This window comes from Myotis myotis, unplaced genomic scaffold (genome assembly GCF_014108235.1).
Source record: "Myotis myotis isolate mMyoMyo1 unplaced genomic scaffold, mMyoMyo1.p scaffold_m19_p_5, whole genome shotgun sequence".
Lineage (NCBI taxonomy): Eukaryota > Metazoa > Chordata > Mammalia > Chiroptera > Vespertilionidae > Myotis > Myotis myotis.
This window is the reverse complement of record NW_023416357.1, coordinates 37,107,969-37,134,308: the sequence shown is the minus strand read 5'-3', so window position 1 is coordinate 37,134,308 and position 26,340 is coordinate 37,107,969. Positions and strand designations below refer to the sequence as shown.

The 26,340-nt window shown below is 37.1% G+C and overlaps 1 protein-coding gene and 1 pseudogene across 3 annotated transcripts; both read right to left on the bottom strand.

Annotated features, from left to right (window-relative positions):
* Positions 1-598: 598 nt before the first annotated feature.
* SLC30A5 (solute carrier family 30 member 5) lies at positions 599-26,242 on the bottom strand. 3 transcript variants are annotated; one of them, XM_036308979.1, is made up of 16 exons: positions 25,871-26,240; positions 19,866-19,988; positions 17,592-17,658; positions 16,483-16,568; positions 15,444-15,531; positions 13,028-13,115; positions 11,392-11,468; positions 10,986-11,156; positions 10,190-10,478; positions 9,815-10,023; positions 8,951-9,108; positions 7,988-8,117; positions 4,416-4,617; positions 3,578-3,804; positions 3,022-3,150; positions 599-2,290 (listed from the first exon to the last, which is right to left on the bottom strand). In XM_036308979.1, exons 1-16 carry the CDS (start codon positions 25,963-25,965, stop codon positions 2,120-2,122), a joined length of 2,310 nt encoding a protein of 769 aa, XP_036164872.1. In that variant the 5' UTR covers positions 25,966-26,240; the 3' UTR covers positions 599-2,119. The 3 variants fall into 3 exon arrangements, 2 of the variants coding, with proteins under 2 accessions (XP_036164872.1, XP_036164873.1); XM_036308980.1 differs by lacking the exon at positions 25,871-26,240 and adding an exon at positions 25,411-25,843; XR_004967503.1 differs by having other exon boundaries at positions 2,154-2,290; positions 3,022-3,164; positions 25,871-26,242.
* On the bottom strand, positions 2,458-2,545 carry LOC118657160 (annotated as a pseudogene).
* Positions 26,243-26,340: the final 98 nt, after the last annotated feature.

The following is a 26,340-nucleotide window of genomic DNA, read 5'->3' as shown; positions in this document are numbered from 1 at the left end:
GGGAAAACAATAGTTGGAAAGAAAGGGAAAGGAGAGAAATGGGGAGGGATAAAAGAGAAATCAATAGTTTTGTTAAGCAACCACCACCACCCTTCTTGGGGCAAACGAACTATAAATAGACTTGTTTTGGGCATTATTTTAAGCTTGTTTGTTCACTTAATATAATATTAATTAATCTCTCAGATGCTGATTTCAATAGGAAAAAATGACAAATAAAAGCTACCTCTGAAGTGAGGTTTAAAATATTAAAAATCCTTTAACTTTACTTAGCCCTTTTCAACTTTCAATTTATTTTCACATTATTCCTTTTGCTCCTCATACTCCTGTGAATTTGAGATTTGGTTTTGATTTTATGTATGAGAGAGAAAAAGAAAGATACTTGGAGAGGCTGATTTGTCTAAAGTCGCATGGTTTGTATGAGCTGGAACCAGTACCCAGGTGCTCTTCAATGTGGAGTTTCCCTGCTTTCTGCTTGCACTCCCCTTAATCTTCAGCCCCTGCCTTCTCTCTCAGTCACATTAATTTTATTTTCCTGTTGTTTATATGTCTTCTAAGGAAAATGATAAGTTTAGTAATGGTGCAATATTCATTGTACCTATCTACTTAAAAATTTTTATTGTACAAAAGTTGCATTGAAACGCCAATATGCATTTATTTCCCCACCATTCATAAATTTTTAATTTTGAAGATTCTGGACCAGATAATATGTAAAGAGAAGACAAGGATTATCCAAATAAGTTATAACAAATTTCTAAACCTCTCACATATTAAAATTAGTAAGACAAAAATATGATTTACAGTACACATTTGCCATTATGTTAGATAAGAAAATAGTACCCATACTAAAATTAATTCATCCTACTTATCAAAATTTCTAGTATAAGAATGAAAATATTCAGATTCTTATAAATAGACAGGTATTCAAAAGTTTCTTTTGGACAACATTCTTTGGTGTTTATAAAACTGCACATATTATTATATATCTATTTTACAGTCTTTTCAGACTGTACATTCCTTTTAAATTGGAAATTAAAAAATATAAGTTAGATATATTTATAGAAAATAGTTATAGGATATTTTGATTTCATGGTGCCCTAGTGTTTATAGACCATATTATTAAACTTTAAATGACTACCTATACTTTGATATTTCTTATATATCTACATGTACCAAAAAAATGACATTTATGGGCAGAAAATTAAACTGAGTTGACAATAATTTATGACTCTCTCAAATGGCTATTCCACAACATACAGAGCTAAATGAAAAGATGAAAAGCCTAGCATTGCTTGGATACCAGCTTGATAAACAACTAGGAATGCCAGATTGCATAATAAGAAATGTAGTATTCTACTTTAGAGGCAGAAGACAAGTGAGTGAACAACATGGACACAACTTAGTATAAGTTCTTCACCTTAATAAAGTAATATTCATTTGCAAATATTACCAAAAGTAAAAAAAAATTTATTTTACAGAGTGGTTGGTTTTTGTAATACATCAAAAACTGTAGTTATACTTCCCTATTCTCACTGCTTGTCTCATTATCAGTGGTTGAAGTTTCTCCCAAATAATTTACTTTACATTAAAAGTGGCAATACAGATTTTACTTAACGGATTTAAGTTTTAATTAGAAACTAGTTTTATATACAGAAAATCCATAAATATAGAACTTTTATTCTTTTTTTATCCTAGGGCTATGCAAAAAAATCGACTAAAATCTTTCATTTGGGTCTTTGTAATAAACATGTACATACATTATTTACAATGGAGATGCTTTCTGGCACAAAGTAAACACAGAAGTAATTTTGGTCTTCACTTGATTCCGTCATTATATGTTCATCTTTAAAGATGATGTGATATATCATGTTCACTCAAATTTCAAGGTTCTTGTTATACACATAATTCAAATAATGATTTTACTTGAACAATGAATGCTCCATTCTGTATTTAAATTTCCTTTAAGATCCCTTGATCCAATAGTAGGGAACTTTAATTTTGTTTTTCAAATATGGCAAACTGTTTGTACAATTGTGTGCAATTTTCTTCCTTCTGGCAATATTCTAAGTACTTAGTCATTTAATCTTCATTGTTTACACTCCAGAGGTAATTCCCGGTTATCTCACATGATGTAAGTGCCATCTTTGTAGTATTTCATGGACTCCATTTGTTTTGTCATAGCCAGGACATCATGAAATCCGGTACTTAGGCCAGACATATGTTGAAAGTATGCCTCTTTTTCCACTTGAATTGTTAAATTATTTACTCCAGCATCTTTAAGTATTCCTGTAACCTGTTATAAAAAAATCCATGCATTTTAAAGCTTTTAGGTTAATGCATATGTCTTAAATAATTGATATTTCATTTTTTTATAGCTACAGATAGTCAAAGATACATCCTCAAAATAATGTTTATTATTTATTTGGGCAAATGTTAGATAGGATTTTATTAGTTTTTGTTTAAAATATGGAACACTTGACAAATCTGCATGTCATTCTTGTGTAGGGGCCATGCTAATCTTCTCTGTATATGTGCTGCCGAAGGGAGCACAAAATAGGATTTTAGACGACGAATAAATTCTGATCTCACTTTAAAAGTAGTAAAAGAAAACAGCTACTGCTTCCAATTCAGGATGTCCAGAATAGGGATACAAGAACTGTTTTGATCCCTATCTTCAATCATAGCATATACCCTGCCAATGTTAATATTATTATAATTAATTTAGGGCTACATTTATAATAACTTATTTCTTGATCATCTATTGGGAATTAAGGTTGATCATAAATTAATTTTATTTTACATTAACTTAAGCTGATCCTCTAAATCCTAAAACTTGATTTTATTTTAACCAGTTTTGGATATAAAGGAAACCTAGATGTACAAAATGTTATCCTCAGATGAAAGACTCATATTTTCAAACAGTTAAATTACTATCGAACTGTATAAGTTATAATGCAAGAATTACCTCAATTATATGCAAGAATTACCTCAACTGAAATTACTTTAAAAACAAAAGATTATTACCTGCTGTACTATTCTTTGTTCCAGCACATCAGATGTCACCTGTATATGAATTGTTCCTGCCACAATACTGGCAGAATGACGCCAAAAATGAGGGTCTCGGTATGATATTAATCCTTCAATTTTTTGTATCTGTCAAATAAAAGCTGAAGTAATATAAATGGACTTAAAGGTTATAATTTACTTAACACAAAGCAATCTTTTTGGTCCAGGAACCACTATTAAACTAATTATTTATGTGTTTTTTGTTTATTCTCAAGCATTAACTCTTTCCAATAAGCTTCCAAATAATATTGGATTATCTATGCTCTCCCACAACAAAAACAAACAAATCCAAACGAGAGGCAACTACATTGGGATTTAAATTAAAGAAAATCAGCATCTTCATAATATAGTTTCCTATCCAAGAAAGTATCTCCATTTATTCAGTTCCTATTTTATGTCCTTTAAATAAAACTGTATTTTGTTCCTTCATATATTGGACATTTCGTGTTAGGTCAACTTAATTTCAAATGCTACTTTAAGAGGAAGAAAATAGTGAAGAAATTACACACACTACCTTTTCTAAAGCAAGATGTAATTCTTTTTCATATTCTGGCGGCAGTCTCAGAAGTAGAACCTGACAAGCATCTTTAATCAGTGGAACAACACTGAGAAATATTAATACAGCAATAAAAAGAGAGCAGAGGGGATCAGCAATGAACCATCCAAACTGCTCTATAAGAATTGTGGATACAATCACACCAACACTGCCAAGTGTGTCTGCCAAAACATGTAGAAATACACCTGTAAGTAAAATATATAAAAACATTAAAAATTAAATCACATCTAATTTAGTTCTTTTATCCATAAAATATCTATAAGTATTACTGGATACCTACTATGCACCTGTCACTCAAAATGACTAAAACATGGTCACTACCCTCAAGGAATTCACAACCCAGGAGTAAGTCAGTATGATGTGGGCTACTGTACCACAGTGTGGCGAGTTTTATGATGGTGTGGTTTACCTTGGGAAGGCTTCCTAGAAGTCGTGTATGAGCCAAGTCTTAACATTACCCAAATAATTTATATTAAACATTCAGAATAATTCAATACAGTGATAAATACTTCTCTCATTTTTTTTTATAGTACAAAAAAATCTTTTTTTTTTTTTTTTTTTTGTAGTGAGAGTTCATAATGGCATACTCAGTCCTGGAAATAATATTTATGCAATTGTCACTATGAAAAGAACTCTATAATTATACAGTAATTGATATTTATTTACTTCAACCTTTTTTTAGCCACAGATTGTTTTTCCAAAATAAAATTGTACCAGAGCCCAATATTTAATACAAATGAACAGTGTCAAATCACAACATGGTTGAAAAGTAGGTCAATATTTGGCAAGGACTCACCCCTCATGTTAGCATTCATGCCTCCGCCTGCAGATCCATGGCTGTGACCGTGCCCATGGTCACTGTGGCTGTGCATATGGTGTGAATGGCTGTGATCAGATGAGTGACAGCTTCCTTGAGAAGCTCCATGGGTATGGTTATGGGCATGGCTAAAGGCACAGATACCAATAAGGTTTACTATCAGTCCTCCAACTGAGACTGGCTAGCAAGAGGGAGAAAAGAAAACCTTTAAATTTGTAATTTAAGAAATAAGCTTGTTGCTTAAGAGTTAGTATACAGCTATAGGTTTTCTGTTTATAGTTTTGAAGGTATTCATAGCAAAACCTCATTACATTCATTAAGTAAATCCAAATATTAAGTGATTAAGAATATGTACTTGATTCATGACTTATGAATAAATAAATGATACTGAAGTTTTCTTTTATTTAAATAAACAGTTTGAAAATACTAATTTGTAAGTATACACTCTACCTGAAATCTTGTTTACATTACTAGGTAAATTTCAATAGTATGTATTTATAGGTATAACTCATTTTTCTTAATAGCTGCATAGTATTCTATGAGTGACAATTCATTTAACTAGTCCTTTCATTAGTGGCCATTGTCCCCCCCCACAACCATTATAAATAACTAGAGGCCCGATGCACGAAAATTCGTTCAAGAATAGGCCTTCCTTCCCCTGGTTTCCCTCCGGCACCTGGGACCCGGGCCTTTGCTCTGGCTGCCACCTCCTGCCTTCGCTCTGGGCCGGAGCTGCCTCCCGCCTGCTCTGGCCAGCTCCATGGTTGCCACCCGGAGGCCAGCCCTTGGCGGCCGGCCGGGGCTTGCAGGAGGCTTGGCTTCCTTTGTTGCTGGGGCGACGAAGGAATCCAAGTGTCCCGCCCACTCCGGCCAGCTCTGTGGCTCCAGCCGGCGCCGCCATCTTTGTCATGGAGTGATGGTTAATTTGCATATTACCCTTTTATTAGTATAAATGATAAAAGCGTAATATGCTAATTAGACCAGACGTCCTCCCGGACGTCCTTCCTTCTGGACAAAGCCACAGCAGGCGGGTGCTGAGGCAGTGGCAGCAGAGGCCCCCCGGCCATGGCGGCGGCGGGTGGGGGCTGGGGCCAAGGCCCTTGCATGTATTTCGTGCATCAGGCCTCTAGTTATAAATAATGATATAATGAATCATGCATCTCTACACACTTGTGTGAATATTTCTGTATTAAATATTAAAGCTCAAAGGATATGAGCACTTAAAATTCAAAATATATTTCCAAACTGTAATCCAAAAACATTTTACTAATATATGCTTCTACCAACAAGACTCATAATTGTTTTTGTTTTTTTTAAAATATATTTTATTGATTTTTTACAGAGAGGAAGGGAGAGAGATAGAGAGCGAGAAACATCGATGGGAGAGAAACATCGATCAGCCGCCTCCTGCACATCTCCCACTGGAGATGTGCCCGCAACCCAGGTACATGCCCTTGACCGGAATCGAACCTGGGACCCCTCAGTCCGCAGGCCGACGCTCTATCCGCTGAGCCAAACCGGTTTCGGCCATAATTGTTTTTAGTCATTCATCAATTAATTGCTGAGTTCCTACAAGCCAGGTGCTACAATTTAAGAGTTAATGATATACAATTCAGGTCCTGAAAACACTTCACTTATATCTTAATTGTGGAATAATGACAAATTAAGCAATAGTTATAACTCAACACTGCTATGGGAATATTGAGAAAGGGATATCTAACAAACTTTCCAGAGAAAAGAAAGGAGTTAGGGGAAAGTATGCCACCGGAGGAGACATATAAGCAAAGTCTTAAGGAAGTCTGAATGTCAGAAGTAAGGGAAGGGCAGGCCAACTACAAGAAAGCACATATAAAGGTAGTCTTTAGGTATAGGTAGAACATTAAAAGTTGCTATAGTGTTCCTATAATCTGTGGAGTAAAATTAATATTTTTCTGTCCAACCAGTGTGGCTCAATTGTTGAGCACTGACCTATGAACCAGGAGGTCACAGTTCAATTCCTGGTCAGGGCACATGCCCGGGTTGCAGGCTTGATCCTCAGTGGTGGGCATGCAGGAAGCAGCCAATCAATGATTCTCTCTCATCATTGATGTTTCTATCTCTCCCTCTGCCTGCCTCTCTGAAATTAATACAAACATACTGGAAAAAAATTTTTTTTTTCTGATTCTAACAAATTTTTTCAGGTACTTAAAAACACACTTTCAAACAAAAACATTTATTTTTTATTTCTTTTTTTTTATAATATATTTTATTGATTTTTTACAGAGAGGAAGGGAGAGAGATAGAGAATTAGAAACATCGATGAGAGAGAAACATCGATCAGCTGCCTCCTGCACACTCCCTACTGGGGATGTGCCCGCAACCAAGGTACATGCCCTTGACCGGAATCGAACCTGGGACCTTTTAGTCCGCAGGCCGACGCTCTATCCACTGAGCCAAACCGGTTTCGGCTATTTTTTATTTCTTTAAGGAAGTTAAGCCGAAATCGGTTTGGCTCAGTGGATAGAGCATCGGCCTGTGGACTGAAAGATCCCAGGTTCGATTCCGGTCAGGGGCATGTACCTTGGTTGCGGGCACATCCCAGTGGGGAGTGTGCAGGAGGCAGCTGGTCGATGTTTCTCTCTCATCGATGTTTCTAACTCTCCATCTCTCTCCTTTCCTCTCTGTAAAAACTCAATAAAATATATTAAAAAAAAAAAAAAAGGAAGTTGAATCAGCTTTTAATATTGGAAGGCATTTTATTTTATTTATTTATTTTGGTTAATCCTCACTGGAGGATATTTTTTCCTTGATTTTAGAGAGAGTAGAAGGGAGTGGGGTGGGGGGGAGAGAAAAGAGAGAGAGAAACATCATGTGAGAGAGCTATATCAACTGGCCGCCTCCTACACATGTCCCACCTGGGGCAGGGAACCTGCAACCCAGGTACATACCCTTGACTGGAATCGAACCCGTGACCCTTGGGTTCTGGGCCTGACACTCTAACCACTGAGAACACCAGCCAGGGCCAAACAAAAACATTTAATAAGTCAGAAAGAGATCTCTATGTTTTAGAATGTCATCTAATATTTTGCCTACTAAAGTATTAGAAAAAGGATTAATTCTAAGAGAAAAAAAATTTTAAAAAGAGAAAAGGAAATTAAAAAACTTTCCTCTGAACACCAGTGAGGCATCTGAGCACTGGTGGGTGGAAGGAGGAGGAGAAGGGATGGGGGGAAGGCTCATTCCAAAAAAGATGGGGCCCAGAAGAGTATTTCAGCAGCCCAGAGGGCAGGGCCAAAGATATGGATCTTCCCTAGGGCAGTGGAGGGAAGGGTGGCAGGGTATTTATCAGGGATTGGTGAATTTGCTAAGAATCTGCCAGGCTCCTAGAACTCTAGCACAGCCTGAGGGGAAAAATTTTTTGTAAGAGTCAGCAGTGTAAATAACAGGAAGTTACATTGATTTAAATAAAAAATGAAAACCTTCTAAGATCAATAATTACAAACAGTTATACTTTAGCATGAAAAAACTATGTGAGTATGAGCAATGATTAAAATAGAAAAATAAAGACTTACTGTTAACATGTGTGTGTCTAGTTCCGGAGGATCAATTAATCTAGCCACTGACTCCATAAACACAAAGAAAGCTATTACCATTAGAAAAAGTCCATTAATAAAGCCAGAGAGAATTTCTATTCGGCCATACCTAAAAATGTAGAATATATTTTTAGAAAAGGAAATGACAAATACTTTAAAAGTATAACATTATTACTTTCCAAATGAGAAAACAATCCAAATTTTCAACTACATAAATAGTAATATTAGAAAGTTACCAAGATTTTAAACATCATACTAGTATGTTCCAAGGTACTTTCTGGACATGTATCTGTTGAAATTTTATATATTTATCAATATATAAATGTTCCCTCTTTTACACAAAGCCTTTCCTAATTTCTTAGCAAGAAGTTATTTTTCCTTTAAGCCCTTAATGTGCTCTGTATCTCTGTCACAGCACATAGATTCTGCTTTATACCAAAATCATTCGTATTTTTGGCTCATTTATCTTTCAAAATATAAACAGTTGAAAATAAGAACTGAATTTATTAATCTATTTAGAGTAGGTCTTATCAAAATACCTTGTACCAACAGGGGATTCTAATATTTGTTGAACTGAATTATTCATTTAATGAAAGGATATTTAATGTACAGCCCCTTCATTTTTAATACTCTTAACAGCAAAGATGTGAATGATCATGTACATTCCATTGCCTCAAAGAAACATGTTGAGCAAAGAGCTCAATGTTTAACTATTTGCTCTCTGCCTATAAGAGGGATTTGCCAGGGAGTACAATCTTGAGCTTACTGCCAATTAGTATTTATTAAATGTTTGGTTCATTTCCTCTTACATAATTCAAATTAAAGAAAAACAAAACTCTGAAAAATTATTTTTATTAAGAATAATAAAATTTCATGTCCCTAAGATGGAATTTGCACTTAAGGCTCTTTCACTGTACTACATTACCTTGATAGTGTACCTACCCATAGGAGAAAATCCGAGTTGCTTTCCATCTACTCATTAGGGCAGCAAAAAGTCCCATGACCAAAGCAGAGCAGTCAAAGAGCATGTGAAATCCATCTGAGATCAGACCCAGACTATTGGTCAACACGCCATAAAATAATTCCACAAAGGTAAAAAGCTAAAATATAAAAAAAAATAAAAAATAAAAAATAGGGGAGTGTGTTGGGAAATACTGTTTCAAGAGAGACTCACCAGAATTTAGTCAAGAGGATTTTACCCCAATTAACCCACATTATAACCTTAATTATACCTAATCTTTACTTGAAGATATAACTGCCTCTAGTTATTTAACTGGTATTTCTACTAAAACTGCATGTCATATAAATTATAAAAAACTACACTAATCAGATATGTCCATCTCATAAATTATTTAAAAGGAGATGGTTTTATAGTTTTATTTATAGGTCTGTAGAGTGCAATAAACTAAGCTTTAACATGTTAGCATCTGGTCTGTAGTGAGATCCTATAAGGAATAGATAACTTCTTTAAAAGCTACTATATTTATTGATTTGAAACACTACACTAAACCGTTTCTAAAATGCCTCAAAAACTGTTTGCCTAAGTAGTCTGAATATAACCCTGTAATCTTCCTACTACTTAGAGAAAATGTAATTTTTTTTTCAATTTTTGTGAGTTTATTTGAGCCAAACTGTCGACATATGCCGGGAAACAGAACCTCAACGAATTGAGATAATGCTTGAGAAAATGTAATTTTAACCCATTTGTAATTACCAGAAATTTGGGAATTACTAAAATTAAACCAGAATTGTCAGGATAAAAAGATTAAGCTTTTAAGATATACCACTTATATTTTAAAATCTTACCAGATTCAAACACAAGAAGTAAAAGATCTGCCTAGAGTCATTCTCCTCGAGAATTTGTTTTAGTGATTCCTTAATAAACCTAGGAATGGATTGGGAGCTATGCTGAAAAGCATCACCCATGAAGTTATAAAGAGGTGTTCCTTCAGGAGAATATCCAATTAGGGTACCTTTCTGTCCTCTTTTAGAGGGAGATGATAAGATGTTAGCAGCTAAAAAGAGAGAGAGAAAAAGAATATTATAAAAGTTTAAGCTACCAAAACCTAACACAGTATTTGCCAGCACTAAGTGCAAGCACTGAATAAATTTCCAAATTGAGTAAATAATGTAATCATCAGAATCCAAAAGAAGAAATTTTCTAAGGAGAAAAACGCTTACACAAAATAAAGAATATAGCGCTCACTACCACTCCTCCAGACAGGACGTGTTCAGTGCTCTCCTGGTGTGCTGCTCTGTTCATAGCCCGGAGCTGGTCTGTTATTGGATGCGTCCAAAAATTTCCAAAAAGTAGAGCACTAACGAAAATGGTGAAGGATCCATAGCGGGCACATTTGTTAACTTCTATTTTGACTGAACAAATGGCATCAACATAGAAATCCAGGATCATGATTAAAAAGATAACCGTTGTGAAAGGCATAACGAGAGAAAACCAAGACTCGACTTTACTCTAGAAATAAAAAAAATTTGTGGGGGGAGGTCAATATTGTAACGGTATAAGCTCGTATCTCTTAAGATGTTTAAGTTAATCCCTTTGTGTATAACAAATGTTCTTGTGATTCAGTATGATTTGTAAAATGCCCAAATAAAGACCTATAAGATACTGGCACATTTCCCCAATATACCCCAAAGTATTAAAAACAAAAGCAGTTGGGTTCAATACTTTTTAAAATAATAGGTGACCCATAATCCTTGTGCCTAACTCATGGTGGGTATTAAATTGTTTCAACTGATTCCTTTGAGCCATAGGCATGGGAAGGTATATAAATATAATGGTACTTGATTTGATTTCTCTATAAACAATAAAATTTAAAAAATTTCAAAAACTACAAAGAAAAAGCAAAGATAATTTAAGCCGCTTGCAACCTCAAATTGAAATAAAATACAATGTACCAAACTAAAATTTATAAGTAATAGCAATTAATTTTATTTATTACCAATAAATTCCTGATCTTACCTCAGTTGTCACAGAAAGAACAATGACCCATGGACACAAGAGAAGCACAGAAACAAGATGGGATAAAGCTTGAAGACGTTTGGCTCCACCAACATCTAGAGAGAGCTTTCTGGAAGCTGTATGAAAGCCAACTTTACAACACAAAGCCAGTACTAGCAATAATACTCCGCCCTATGAGCAAAATTAGATAATTCTCATTAGAAATATACACAGTCCAATATTCAATCCTTAAATACATAACATTTGAAGAGATGAACTAGTTTTTCCATATCCCAAATTCCTGAACTACTTAAATGGCAGGCAGTATTGTAAATTATTGGTAACTTATTTTAAACACTTTTAAAGTTATAGTTGCTGTAAATTTTCAGAATCTTTGATCACATTAGTAACAAAGAAAAGAACATACCTTGTGATCTGCCACACCTAAGAAGGCAATGGCTGTGTAAAGCATGTGAGTTAGAGCACTGTCATGATGTCCTTCAGCTAAGTGAGTTGGAGTAAAGGAAAAAATTGCAAATATTAACTCACTGCCCTGAAGTCCTCCTGGAATTTTTGGTACATTATTTTAGGTTGATAGACTAGTCTAGTCCGGGGCCCCAAACCTGACTACCCTCAATAGTTTCCCTTAAAACAAAAATAATTTAAAAATTAATTCTGGGATATTACTAATAAGTTGGCTGGTCTGTATTCCTTTTGTCGTCTCCAAAACAATTATAATAGTGCCTAAGATATAGGTGTTAAATTTTAGTTCTTAACCTCCAGGAGACATATACATATATACTGTAAGTAGAACAAAGGGACAAGAGCAAGGACCCTCCCTGGACCACTCCTATCCAATGGACTTGCTCTTTTAGAATGACTTTATTAATTATATACATTTTTATTGATTTCAGAGAGGAAGGGAGAGGGAGAGAAACATCAATGATAAGAGAGAATCATTCATCGGCTATCTCCTGCACACCCACTACTGGAGATTGAGCCTGCAACCCAGGCATGTGCCCTGACCAGGAATCGTACCGTGACTTCATGGTCATGGGTTGACACTCAACCACTGAGTCACACCAGTGGGGCTAGAATAACTTTTAAAATCAGTCCTAAATCTGTTTCTAAGTCATTGACTACATAGCCCTCATCAAAGCAAGCAAAAAACAAACTCCTGTTGCTTGAGAGCAAGAGAGTGAATATCAAGGGTGTGTGAGATAGCTGTACTGCAAGCAACAGGAGTTTTTCAAAGTCATGGCACCCTCTTTTACTGTAACAAAGTAAACTGATACAACTAAGTTTCTGGGCAGTGAGTAGCTGTAACCAGGAGAATAAAAAAATGGTGTCCTAAGTTCTGATAAATAGAGTGGGCAAAAAAAGATGTATGGATAAGAAAGAAAACAAATTATGTCTGTAGAGGAAAGTGAGTAGACATATTTGACTCAAAAGTTGTGTTCACATAAGAGAAAATTGGGAGTTGAATCAGAGATAATAATTTAGAGCAAGAGAGTGAATATCAAATTTAAAAACTTGAACTTTTTTTTACTGGCAAGATGCCAAACATTTTTCATCTAAAAGAAATTTATATTTAACTAGAGGCCCCATGCACTGGTGGGGTCCCTCAGCCTGGCCAGCGCCCTCTTGCAATCAGGGACCTCTTGGGGGATGTTGGACTGCCAGTTTCGACCCCATCGCTGCAGGCCAGGCCGAGGGACTCCATTGGTGCAACGAATCCCTCTGAGATTCATCAGTCTATTCCATGTTTCCATGCCTGTGCATTGAGCATCTGCCCCCTGGTGATCAGTGTGTTGCTTAGGCTTTTATATATATAGATAATTGCCAGTGACTTCTAAAACAACTGTTTAAATTATTAAATTACAAGGGAGCAAATAGATTGATTTTGTTGAGTGTCAAATCATTTATTTAGCATGAGGTCAATGTAAAATACTTTTACTGTCCCTAAATTTCTGACAGTTTAATTCAGTCACTCCATTTCCCATTCTGCCAGTCTTTTATTTTTTTACAAGAATAAGTAACTCTGATCTGTTGCAAAAGGATACGGTGTTCAGCCATTTTAGCCATGAGATCATCATTGTCGAAAAGCAATAGGCAGATCACAGCAATAATAAAAAAAGCGGCCCCCCTTGTCTGGAAATGAAGAGAATAATCTTAAGAATGGCTTTTTCAGGAATTGATTTTTAAGACCATGATTACACAAACATGAAAAAATATTTTTTGCAAATAAAGATTTAAGGTAAAAATAACACCTGACATTAGAGCCCTTATACTGTACAATATACATTTACAGTATTAAAAGTAAGGTAAAAGTAAAGAGCTCTAATAAATTCTGCAGGATATTTTAAGGGTACTTAAGACACATAATAATGACAACTTCAATTGTCTACTTACTAATATGGCTAGCCATGTTACCATACACAAACAATTATTGTTCACAGAATTAATCTTTGAAAATGTTACTTTGCTTTTGATTGAAAAGCCCAAGTAGGTAAAGAATAATTATTAAGGACTTAACAGTTAATTTATAATAATATCAATATTCTAGGTACCACTCCTCTAGGGGAAAGAATTAAAAAGCTATATTAAGAAAACTAGCAAAGTATTTTTAATATCTAGTAAAGGTGTAAGGCACTTAAAAGCTGACAAACTTTTTATGTTCTCATTCCAGGGAAAGGATTTTGACAGAAGAAAATTATAGAAAGGACATACTAACTTAGTTTTTACAAATACTTCAGTTTATACAAAAGCAATTTAAATAGCATTATTATACATTCTTTATTTACAAATTTACAGGTATAATACCAGATACTTTCATTAAATAAAAATTTTAAATGAAAAGTGAGGATCCTATTTTACTTATTACATGTTACTACTACACTTGATAAATTATTACTGTGGTAGATATTTTGACAAAAGTCAGTATACATAAACCGCACAATTTAAAATTTTGTAATTTTTATTGAATCAGAATATTGCAACATCAACAACACTCAAATATGGAGAATTTAATCTAATCTTTTATTAACAAAGAGGACAACTGAGAATTTTGTAGTGCTTTAGTCATAACTAAGGAAAAAACCCACTGAGTCCTGGATAAATGCTGAGATTCATTATGGACACTAATGAGAGGATATGCAAGATCTATACTCTCATTTCTGATTATTGGTGCAGCAAAATTTGTGTTTTGTTTTTTTTAATGTTTTGAATCCTTTGTATTTCTTTTGTGAGTTGTTTTCCCCTGTTTGCTCATTTCTGTTGAGGATCTTAAGTATTTTTATTAACTGACTTATATTTTAAAGACGTGTAAAGCTTTTTTTTGGTGGCAATTTGCTGCTGTTAGTTTGCTTGCACAATGATTTCTGTTATATAAAAGCCTGTAATCATTATGAAGTTAAATTTAAATGTATTGAATTTTCCCTTTGTGATTTTTAAATTATTTACTTTTCAATTACAGTTGACATAAAGTATTATATTAGTTTCAGGTGTACAACAAAGTGATTAGACAGTTATATACCTTACAAAGTGACTTTGTGATATTTTCCCTACGGCTTTTATGCTTTTACAAATATCTCCCACCAAACTCTTCAATTCACTTGACATTTATTTTGGAGTACTCTGTAAGTTAGGGGAGAAGCTTATACAGTGGCATATGCTTTAATATTAATGATCCAATGTGGAATCTACAGTCTCTCACTCTGTACTTGGCACATTATTTTATTCATCTTGTCTCCAGTACTTAGCCTGAAAGTCTAAGGGGACTATTATATTTTATTTTTCCTTTTCCCTATAACCAGAATAGTGTACCATGCATAGGAAACATTTAATATGATAAATAGCAATATTGCAGTTGTAAGAACTGGAATTACAGATGGATGACTCATTTACTAAAAACAAATAATACTTAAAATTATAAGTTGAATAGGGATGCCTAGTTGGCAAAATGTTGTATAAATATTCATAAAAATGTTCATCAAACTTTAAATAAAGTTCTTAGGTATTTTCCAAAAATGATGTCTGGGGATTAAAAATGAGGTGGGAAAGGGTTCAGGTCCAGCATAAAGGAGATGTTTGTGGTGATCAATCAGTTCTGTATCTTGATTGTGGCAGTAGTTACCCGAATCTACACATATAAACACACATATGAATGTATTTAAAATTGGTGAAAACTGAATAAGGTCTATGGATTGTACCAATGTCAATTTCCTGGTTTTGACAGTATAACTGAGTTGGGTAAGAAGTTACTACTGAAACTGAGTGAAGGGCACAAAGACTGCTCTACTATTTATGCAACTTCCTAGGAATATATAATGATGCCAGAAACGTTATAAAAAAAATGTAAAATTAATAGAAAAAGCCCCTGCATTCTTTCAAATGTTAAAATATACTATTTTGTTGCTTTGGATAACATTTCAAATGTATACTTTCAATTTTCAAGTAGCTAATAATGGAAAATTCTACCTTTGCTGGTCCTCCTCCAGAACCAGTGAACAAAACACTGAGTAGGGAGATGACAACAATATCACTGTGTTCAAATAGCAGCAAAGTCCTACAAGAATAAAACATATCATTCGTGAAATATATCTGATCTTTATAAAAAAGCATTAATTCAACTAGAGTGAAAGAAAAGAAATATTTCCCCTTGATTCATAAAACATTATGAGAAAAATAGGAATAGTGGCTCTGGAAAATATTTTGGCATTATCTACTTTAAAAAGGCTGAAGCTATAAATACTCAACAGTACTACTCATAGAATTTTATCATACAGATTTCTTGTATTTGTGTACTTGGGAACATTTATAAAGACACCAGCATTGTTTGCAGTAGCCTAATATTGGAAATAACCGAAATGCCCACTGATAAGATAGATGATGTAAATTAGAATATATCCATTTAGTGGACTATATTATACAGCAGTAAGAATGAATGAAATTCCATGAATATACTAATACAGAATTGTACACTTTAGAAGTCCTATAGACTGAATGTTTGTGTGCCCTCCCCCAACCTATTCATATGTTGAACCCAATCCCTAATGTATCTTAAAGGTAGAGTCCTCATGGATGGGATTAGTGCCCTTATAAAAGAGACCACATAGAGCTCCCTTGCTCCTTCTACCAAATACTGAATATATCTCACCTTGATCGTGAATTTGTCAGCTTCCAGAACTATGAGAAATAAATGTGTTGTTTATAAGACACTCAATCTGTGGTATTTGGTTATAGCAGCCCAATGGAAAAAGTATGCTGCAGAAAAATACATGCAAGTAAAAAACTTGCAAAGTTAACCATTAAAAAGAAGAAATATGTACATATTTGGTAAAACTATAAAGAAAAGCAAGCCCTATATATTTGTTGAGTTGTACCCAATGCTATAGAAGTCATAGAAGCATTTGTATGTATTTTGACACAGACATTTGACATAAAATCTAATGGAACAAAACTAATATTCAAAATGAAGAGATATAAACAAGCATTCAAAATATATATTTTTATTTACCTTAGTGGTCCACAAAGAGTGAGGCCAAAAAACCACAAGAGTGAAATGATACACCCAGCAACTGCATGTTTAAATATTTTGATCCACTATAAATGGAAACAAAACATTAAAAATTTCAGTCATAAATATCTGAAAATCTTAATACACATAGGGAAATATAATAATGGTAATACAAATATTTTAAAGGCTAATTACATATTTTGAAATTAAATAGAAAATGTTAAGAGCCTTTAACTAAATTTGAATTTGAAGACAGTATTCTGGTTTCCAGGAGTCTGTTGTATCTTGAAATCTTTTTCTATACAGTACAATTTTCCGTCCCCTCCCAATTAGTTTATCACTAATGTACTAGGAACATTTAATATTTTAGTCTTTAAATCCTTTTCCATCAGGAATAGTAAGTGCTTCAATAATTTGAAGAGAGAGAAGAAAAGTTAAGATGTGGTTTAAAATATTAATCCTATTTTTAAAAACAACCTTGGTCTCTAAAACAGAGGTACTTAAATTTGCCATTCTGATAAAAAATCATGGCACAGATTTCCAAAAGCAAACATGTACTAGGGGATAACTACTATCCAAACAGGTGGTAATATGAGATTATGCAGAATGAAGGACATTTCTGGTATGCATATTGAATCTCAACTGTCTAAAGGGAATAATGATAATGATGATGAGGGTGACATAGTATGTATTGCATACTCTATATGTTAGGCACTATTTTAAGAATTTATATGTATAAACTCATTTATTCCTATGGAAGGGAGGTATTATTATTTCCACTTAAGTCAAATGACATTTGTAATAGGCTCTGGGTCATGTCTCCATGTCTGACTTGTAAACCTTTCAGAATAAAGATCCTGCACTAAAAAAAATAATTATATGCATGTTTTAAAAATGTTCTACCCTTTTCTGCATTTTTAAAAATTCCATTATCTTACAACTTCATAATTCATTCTTGACGCTCCAATTCCAAATAGACAAGCTAACTTTGGGAATGTTCTGCTTTGCACTAAATTATTCGTTAAGTAACCCTGATCAAGGAAAGAGCACCGTCATCCGGCCTACTGACTGGGAAGCAGCTAGGGAAAAGGATTCAGCAAAAAACTCACCTGGTGTCTGGTAATACTTTTTCCAGAAGAAAATGGCTTTTGAAACAAAACCATAAGAAATGCAGTCCTGTGAATATTGAAACATTAATATATTAATCAATCTTAAATACAAGGTTTGGTTTTAAGTAAAGACACTTATTTTAGATAAATTCATACACTAGAACTTGAAAGTTCTTTAGAGGTACGTTAACCTCTAAAGAAATTATACTAAAGCACAATACTGTGTGTGTGTGTGTTTAATTTCAGAGAGAGGGAGAGAAAAATATCAATGATTAGAGAGAATCACCAGTAGCTGCTTCCTACAGGCCCACTACTGGTGATTAAGCCTGAAACCCAGGCATGTACCCTGACCCAGAATTGACTCCTGGTTCATGCTCAACCAGTGAGCCACACTGGCCAGACAATACTAATTTCAATAAGGCAGCCACTGCAACATTTTGGGACTCTTTTTTTTGCAGTTGCCTTCTGAACCAGTTCAAAAGCCACAAAAGAAAAGGATATTATTTTATACTTGAAATACCAAAGAAAATAATCCCAATCTTATCCAAAATTTAGTAATAACAAATCTTAATAGAAATGAATAAAGTACTAATTATGTATCCTTACCTTTCACTTTCCCAAAATCCTATATAATAAAAGGCTAATATGCAAATCAACCGAACGGCAGAACTACCGGTCGCTGATGGGCACTGACCACCAGAGGGCAGATGCTCAATGCAGGAGCTGCCCCCTGGTGCTCAGTGCGCTCCCACAGGGGGAACGCTGCTCAGCCAGAAGCTGGGCTCATGGCCTCTCCTGCCTCCACGGCAGCGCTAAGGATGTCTGACTGCCAGTTTAGGCCCACTCCCCCAGGGAATGGGCTAGCGGGCCTAAGCCAGCAGTTGGACATCCCCCGAGGGCTCCCGTACTGCGAGAGGGTGCAGGCCGTGCTGAGGGACACCCCCCCAAGTGCACGAATTTCATGCACCGGGCCTCTAGTAGTTATATAAAAATGCATACAATATTGATTAAAATTTCCTAGTCAAGTATCATTTCCCATAATTATTACTAAAATTATACTCCCATGAGTTTTTAACATATTTTTAGTAACACAGAGGGTGATCACTATCAATCTCAAGGTCCAGAGAATCTTTATTTAGAGAGAATTTCTTATTATATGCAGAATAATGTTAAATTTATACTATACTAGAGGCCTGGTGCACAAAATTTGTGCACTCAGGGGTGGTCCCTCAGCCCGGCCTGCGCCCTCTCACAGTATGGAGCCCTCGGGGGATGTCCGATTGACGGCTTAGGCCCACTCCAGGACATCCTTAGTGCTGCCGCGGAGGTGGGAGAGTCTCCTGCCACTGCCGCTGCGTTCGCCAGCCGTGAGCCCAGCTCAGGGCTTCTGACCACCAGTGGGTAGCTCCGGCATCGAGCGTCTGCCCCCCGGTGGTCAGTGTGCATCATAGCGACTGGTCATTCTGCCATTTGGTCAATTTGCATACTAGCTTTTTATTATATAGGATAAGGACCCTGTACTGTGAAGGAAACATGTAGTAAAAACAGCCCAGCATAGTTTATCTTAGAAAATAAGGAACATCTGTGCCAAGACAAGTCTCAGGTAACATTCTATGCCTGCTGGAAGATTGGACTATACTGGTGGTATGGCCTGGGAATCCCTAGGGCCCCTGAGACCCTTTTAGGGCGTCTATCTCTATACAAACTAATACATTATTTGCTTGCCTCTTATTCCCTCAGGGGTGTACAGGGAGCTTTCAGAGGCTAGCTGACATTAAGATACTGCAACAAATTATTGCTGAAACAGAATGAGAATCTAGCTGTCTTCAATTAAGCAGAAATTTGCCAAACCCTCCTTAACACAAATGAAGGTAAAAGTCTATGTTTTTGGCAAGCTATTAGACAATCCCTTTTGTAAAAAAAATTTTCACCTAGGGATATGCTTATTGATTTTAGAGAGAGGGGAAGGGCAAAAGAGAGAGAGAGAAACATCAATGTGCTCCGACTGGGGATCGAACCTGAAAACCAGGTATGTGCCCAGACTGGAAATTGAACCGGAAACCTTTTGGTATACAGGACAACGCTTTAACTAATGAAGCCACACTGGCCAGGGCTTTTTATTTACTTATTGTTTTAATCAATCTCCTTGTACTGCTAACCTTAGATATTCTATTTCAAAATATTCCACATAAAATTTCCTAAATATACTCAGTTAAAACAGGATTTTCAAAGAAATAAAAAACATTAAGGAAAAAAAGAACCATATACACTCACCCAAGCTTTAATATAAAAATGAACTGAACAATGTGAACTGCTTTTAGGAGATCATATGATTCAAAAAGTCCCACTGCCTTCAAGAATTTAGTGAAACATAGTAACACAATATATTTTGTGAATCTGAAAAATAAAAGCAGAAACAAGTTTCAGTATCACTGAAATCACAAGGATTCTGTAATCTTTGTTTTTTCTTATTCTATATAAGTAGTAGGGATCATTATAAAAAGCATAAACATACATAAACCAAAAATGAAACAAACAAAAACCCAAAGAAGGGAAGCTGAAGTCCACAGAGTTAGCTAGGGTCAAGCCCATGTCTCTTTTATGCTCTTTGTGATATGTCACACAGAAAATCAAAGTTCATCCAAAAGATTTTGAAAGTTCCCATCCTCTAAACTGTTTCCAATTACACAATCACACTGGTCCACATGAACAATAAAATCATCTTAAATATGAAATAAAATGCATATTAAAATCTAAGATTAATTTAGTAATATTAGCCCATTTAAACTAGAGGAAAATATCAGAGATGTAAGTAAATTAACTATACTAATGCCATTTTATTTATTTATTTAAAATATATTTTATTGATTTTTTACAGAGAGGAAGGGAGAGGGATAGAGAATTAGAAACATCGATGAGAGAGAAACATCGATCAGTTGCCTCCTGCACAGCCCCCACTGGGGATGTGCCCTCAACCCAGGCACATTGCCCTTGACCGGAATCAAACCTGGGACCCTTCAGTTCGCAGGCCGACGCTCTATCCATTGAGTCAAACCGGTTAGGGCTATACTAATGCTATTTAAATACTCTTGTCGTGGTAGCAATTCATAATTAGCCAATAAAAATAATAGTTGAGCTAGAAATCCTTTGTTTATTCAGCTCCTAACACAGGGACTTGCATAACATATGTTCAGTAAACATTTACCAAATGAAAAAGTGATAACTCTACAATTATACTTATGTGATACAGTAATATTTAGTACAGTAATATATATAGTGCAGTAATACAGTACATAAGAGGCATTCAAGCTTCTGGCAATTTAAACTACCAGCAACTCAGCCATAAATTCAAAATAAAAGAACGAAATCAAGTAGAAGGAAGGTCAAAACCTCCTAAAGCTCTTAACTAGGTGTAAAAATAAGGTAACATGATAGAAACACGGACATAAAAAACAACCGTCGACAAGATAGAGAAAAAAACCCAAAGAGCCCAGCCGGTGTGGCTCAGTGGTTGGGCATCGACCCCTGAACTAGGAGGTCACGTTTTCATTTCCGTCAGGGCACATGCCTGGGTTGTTGGCTCAATCCCCTACCGTGCAGGAGGCAGGCGATGGATGTTTCTCTCTCATGATTGATTTTTCTATCTCTCTCTTCCTCTCCTTTCTTCTCTCTGAAATCAATGAAAAAAATATTTAAAAAGAAAAAAGTTTCCTTGCATTATAGTGTCTCTGTTACTGGTTTTTAAGAGCTTGTTTATGACTAAAGATGTTAAGCATTTCTCATACATTGCAAATGAAACATCCTGTTTTTTTATTATTATTTTATTCTGGTGTTTCACTTTTTGGTTGTATCAAACTTATATATTAAATATAATCATGTTCTGTTTAAAAGAAAAAAAAAAACAAAGACCAGGAAAAACAGTTACATTAAAAACCACAGCAGTCTGGGAAATATTGATGTCAGCCAAGAGCCTTGTACGTTCCTCATGGGGCTATTTAGCCATTCTTCAAATATTGCTTGCATACTTTACTATATGTTAGGTGCCGTATGTGGCCAACGAGACCCAAGAGAAACCTGACAGGGTGGCTTCAGGTACAACCTACCCTCTTCCTGATAAAAGGGCAAGATATAGCTAGGAATCCTTTTACCTTTTTTTTTCTGCCTTCCAGGGAGGGCTTCTGTCTAAAACTTACCTAAAAAAATGTAACACATTTTACAAGCCTGAATATGAAAGCCACACTTAGGCAGGCAGAGAGCAAAGATAAAGAATCTGGTTCCATGGTTTCTTTAAAAAAAAAAAAAAAAATCCTCACCAAAGGATATGTTTTTATTGATGAGAGAGAGAGAGAGAGAGAAGAAGAGAGAGAAGAGAGAAACATCAATCTGTTGCCTCCCGTAAGTGCCTGACCTTGGAACCTTTTTGGTGCCCAGGACACCAGAACCAACTGAGCTACCCGGCCAGGCAACCAATGGTTTCTTAGACATAAGGTTATGTCTCTATTTGTTTAGAAAGCTCTTACTTTGGTTACTTACATCTAAACACATTTCTAGGTACTATCCAAGACACTAAATAATAAAGAGACCCTGTCTTCCAGGAGTTAAGATCTTAGGTAGGCAGAAAAACAAGTATTTATGTGACCCAAGAAATAACAGAATTTAAAGGGCTAGATGTGGAAGCAACTATGTAATTGTTAACAAGGAAAGCAAAGATCATCTTCAGAGTTTGAGATGTACAAATGTGCATACGAGGGCAAAGGAGGAATCCTGAAGCAAGAAAAAGGGAAGGGTATTTCAAAGTACAGAGAACAACATATGCAAAACGCTGGCACTACGAAGGAGCCATTGAAGAAATGATTGTATTTAAGCCCAGTTCACCAGATTATGCTCAAAATGACCTGAAGTCACTAAGGAAATTATATTTAATACATTAGTTTTAAGAAGATGGGAGCAATATGAAATTATTTCTAAATAATTTTTGTTTAATGTATTAACAAAACGTAAAAATATTGGCACTTTCAGCCAGGTTGGCATGGCTCAGTGTTTAAGCATCGACCTATGAACCAGGTCACAGTTCGATTCCCCATCAGGGTACATGCTCAGGTTGCAGGCTCGGTCCCGAGTGTGGGGCGTGCAGGTGGCAGCCGATCAATGATTCTCTCTTATCATTGATGTTTCTCTCTCCCTCTCCCGCTTTGAAATCAATAAGAATATATTTTTAAAAAATGAAAATAAAAATTTGGCACTTTAATGGCAAGATTTAGTCATATGGAACATTAAATACTTCTTGATAATATGTTACTATTATGATCTTTCTGATACTAATTTTCTTTATTCCATTTTTTATTTCCTTTTTAATAAAAAACAAAACAAAGCAAAAAACACACCAGAGATTACAAAAGCACACCTAAGTAGCTAGCTGGTTGTTATAAAAGTTTTAAAGAAAGTCATTCCCAATTTCCTCCTCATAGGTGACCAACTGGGTTTGTATATCCTTCCAAACCTTTTACTTTGCATCTCCATAAATTGATACACGTCTTTTAGATACATTCATATATCCAGAAATGTACATATTTTTGATATTGCAATATGACTTTAAAAGTAAATATTGAAGATCTTTTGTTACCATATTAAATTAGAAAATTCATTTTTGTATAACATGAACGTGCTATATCGGCTCTGGGTCCCTGTCTCTCCATCAGAGGACAGTGGTCCCACCCAGTCCCAGCTTTCCCTACTGAAAAAAAAAAAAAGGAGGGGGGTAAAAAAAAGAGAAAATTTATTTTCCAATTTTAAAAGTTGGATAGTTTGATTTTTAAAGTCTCAATTAATGAAGTCTTGTTGGGCTAAAGATGACACACTAGCTAAGTAGACATTCCTAGTTTATATTGCAGAGGGAAATAATGAACAGCTTCATTTACTAAAAGGAAAAATGGGGGGGGGGAAGGGCTCTTGAACAAGGGCAGTGACCCTTGAGACACTGACTCTGGGCAACTGAGGGGGAGCCAATCCACCTCCCCAAATTAAAATCATTATTTGCCTTTAACTGTCTCATCAAACGTATCACTGGTCTTTTCTGTGAAGGATTAGAAAAATCTCTGGTTCTGTAAACCTGGAATTACTGAAATTTGGGTTTTGGGTTCAAACCTGTTTCTTAGGCTTTGACCACTGCAACAGCTCACAATTCTTCAGTTTAAAAAACAAACAAAGCCCTAGCTGGTTTGGCTCAATGGATAGAGCATCAACCTGTGGACTGAAGAGTCCCAGGTTCTATTCGAGTCAAGGGCACATGCCCAGGTTGTGGGCTTGATCCCTAGCAGGGGACATGCAGAAGGCAGCCAATCAATGATTCTCTGTCTCATCAATGTTTCTCTCTCTCCCTCTCCCTTCTTCTCTGAAATCAATAAAAAATATCTATACTAATAAAAGGGTAATATGCTAATTAGGGTGGACCTCTTACGGACGACCATCCAGACAAAGCTGCAGCAGCTGCCTGAAGCTCAGGCAAGCCGTGGATGGTGGCTGCTGCTGCCCAAGGCTGGCCCGAGGCTCAGGCAGCCATGGTGGCCACCAGTGGCAGCAGCAGCAAGGTGATGGGGGCAGTGCCTTCCCTGATCGGCCAGGTTGCCTCCGGCTGAGGGAGGCCAGACTGTGGCTTAGGCTAGGGACTGAGGCAGAGGTGGTTAGGGGCAATCAGGCCTGCAGGGGGGCAAGGTAGGGGTGATCAGGCCAGCAGGCAGGCAGAGGCAGTTAGGGGCGATCAGGCAGGCGAGCAGTTAGGAGCCAGCGGTCCTGGATTGCAAGAGAGATGACTGTCTGCAGACATCAATAGGAGGGCAGCTCTGCTAAGTAAATAATGCAAATGAAGCAAAGGACTATTTCCAACATCAACCTAAGACAATAAGCTCTTGAGTAAATAACAAGGTTAAACTGTTATTTAAAAATAACTTAAAGTTTACAGAAAAGTTGCAAGAATAGTACACCTTTACCTAGCTAGATTCTCTAATTGTTAATGTATTGTCCTATTTGCCTTATCTCTCTCCCTAAATACACAGACTTAATTTTTTTTCTGAAGTATTTAAGTTACATACATTATGCTCCTTTACCCCTAAATACCTGTATTTCCTAAACATATAGACATTCTCTTATAAAATCAGCAGTTACCAGCTTCAGGAAACTTAAACATTAATATAGTTTAATCTATCGTCCATAGTCCAATTTTGTCAATTGACCTAATACTGTCCTTTTTAGCATTTTTCCTGTCTAGTACCAAATCCAGACCGGAACCGCCTATTGCATTTAGTTGTCATGTCAGAGTAAACATCTGATATCTGTCATTTATAAAGTGAGTTGCTCAAAACAGATGAAAAAATTAAACTTGTACTACAGAAATGCAGTTAAGTTGTTCCAGCATTTTGTGTTCTTTCCTTTTCACAGAAAATAGTTGTTAGTAATACTATTTCTATGATTTCAAAGAATTTATCAACCCAACTTTTAAGTCTCAAAGAAAGTATTCAAGAACGAGAAAACCTTAACCTCATTGAAAACGAAGTGTCATCTTTGACACTCAGGACTCGGGACGGGCCACGGGCACACTCCAGAGTGGTCACTGTCAGTCCTGGGTGGGTGGGTGGTGGTGGAGGGGGTCGCTGGGAAGACTGGCAGGAGGTGAAGAGGGGAAATTCACTTCTTACTCTGAATGTCTGCACTGTGGGTTTTTTGACAATGAGCACACATCTTATTTAACAATAAAATAAACCACGAAAGGAAAAGAAAACCAGGCGACGGGCGTGTGGTGTTAACCTGAACTTCCGAAGTTCACCTGTTTGTACTTTGGTTTCTTCGCCTGAAGACACGATGGTGACACCTTCCCCTAATTTACACAGGAAGATGTCAGGAAGGTTAAGCCGTCACTAAACTACTATTTTAGGGAGAAACAGCATCAGAAACACCTCCGTGGACGGACCGGCAGTTCTCCGGTAGACGGTCTGCCCGAGAGCCGCCCTGACTCCAGACCATTCATTCCGCGGCGGGGACCGAGGAGCCAATGGGCGCCGGCCGGCCGGGGGCCCGGGAGCTGGAGCCGGGGGCTGGGCACGTGCCGAGCCCAGGAGGCGCTCCGGGCTGTCAGGGTCGGGAGGCGCGCCGGTCCCCGCGCGCCCGGGGAGCCAGGGCAGCGGCGGGGAAGGTGTGTCCGGGCGGCCAGGCTGTCGTCCGGGGTCGCGAGTGAGCGCCTGCGAGCGCAGGCACGTGGGCAGCCCTGGAGCGGGCCGGTCCCTTACCGAGCGCTGGGCGCGTCCACCGGCCCGAGGCGGCCGCCGCCGCCGCCGCCGCCGCCGGGGCCAGCTAGCACGTCCCCGCCGTATTTCTCCTCCATCCCGGGCTCAGGAGCCGCCGCCGCTGCCCCCGCCGCGCGGTCTCCTCATGTCTCGCCGCTGCCGCGGAACAGCGGGCGCAGCGCGTCACTCCCCCATGGCAGCGGCCTCGTCGGTTCCCGCAGGCCGGGCCGCCGCCGCCCCGGAGCCGCCTCACCAGCGCGATCGCGTCGGGACTAGGCCGCGGGCAGTTCCGGGGGCGCCGGGTTCCCGGGAGGTGCACCGGCGCGGACGTTGCCAGGCCACGTCATCGGGCCCAGCAGCCTCCACTCCCGGGGGAGTGCCCGGCCCCGCGCCTGCGTACAGAAGCCTCGCTGCCCCGCCCTCCCTTAGGCTCCGCCCACTGCGGGGTGAGGACTGGGGTCCCGCTCCGCCTC

Excerpts from the sequence above, each read along its gene's own strand:
- SLC30A5 (XM_036308979.1), bottom strand. The coding sequence starts at position 25,965 with ATGGAGGAGAAATACGGCGGGGACGTGCTAGCTGGCCCCGGCGGCGGC. Across the intron at positions 19,989-25,870 it reads GTGGACGCGCCCAGCGCTCG|ATTCACAAAATATATTGTGT; the intron begins GTAAGGGACCGG and ends TTTATTTTTCAG. Across the intron at positions 13,116-15,443 it reads CTGGAGGAGGACCAGCAAAG|ACAAGGGGGGCCGCTTTTTT; the intron begins GTAGAATTTTCC and ends CTTCATTTCCAG.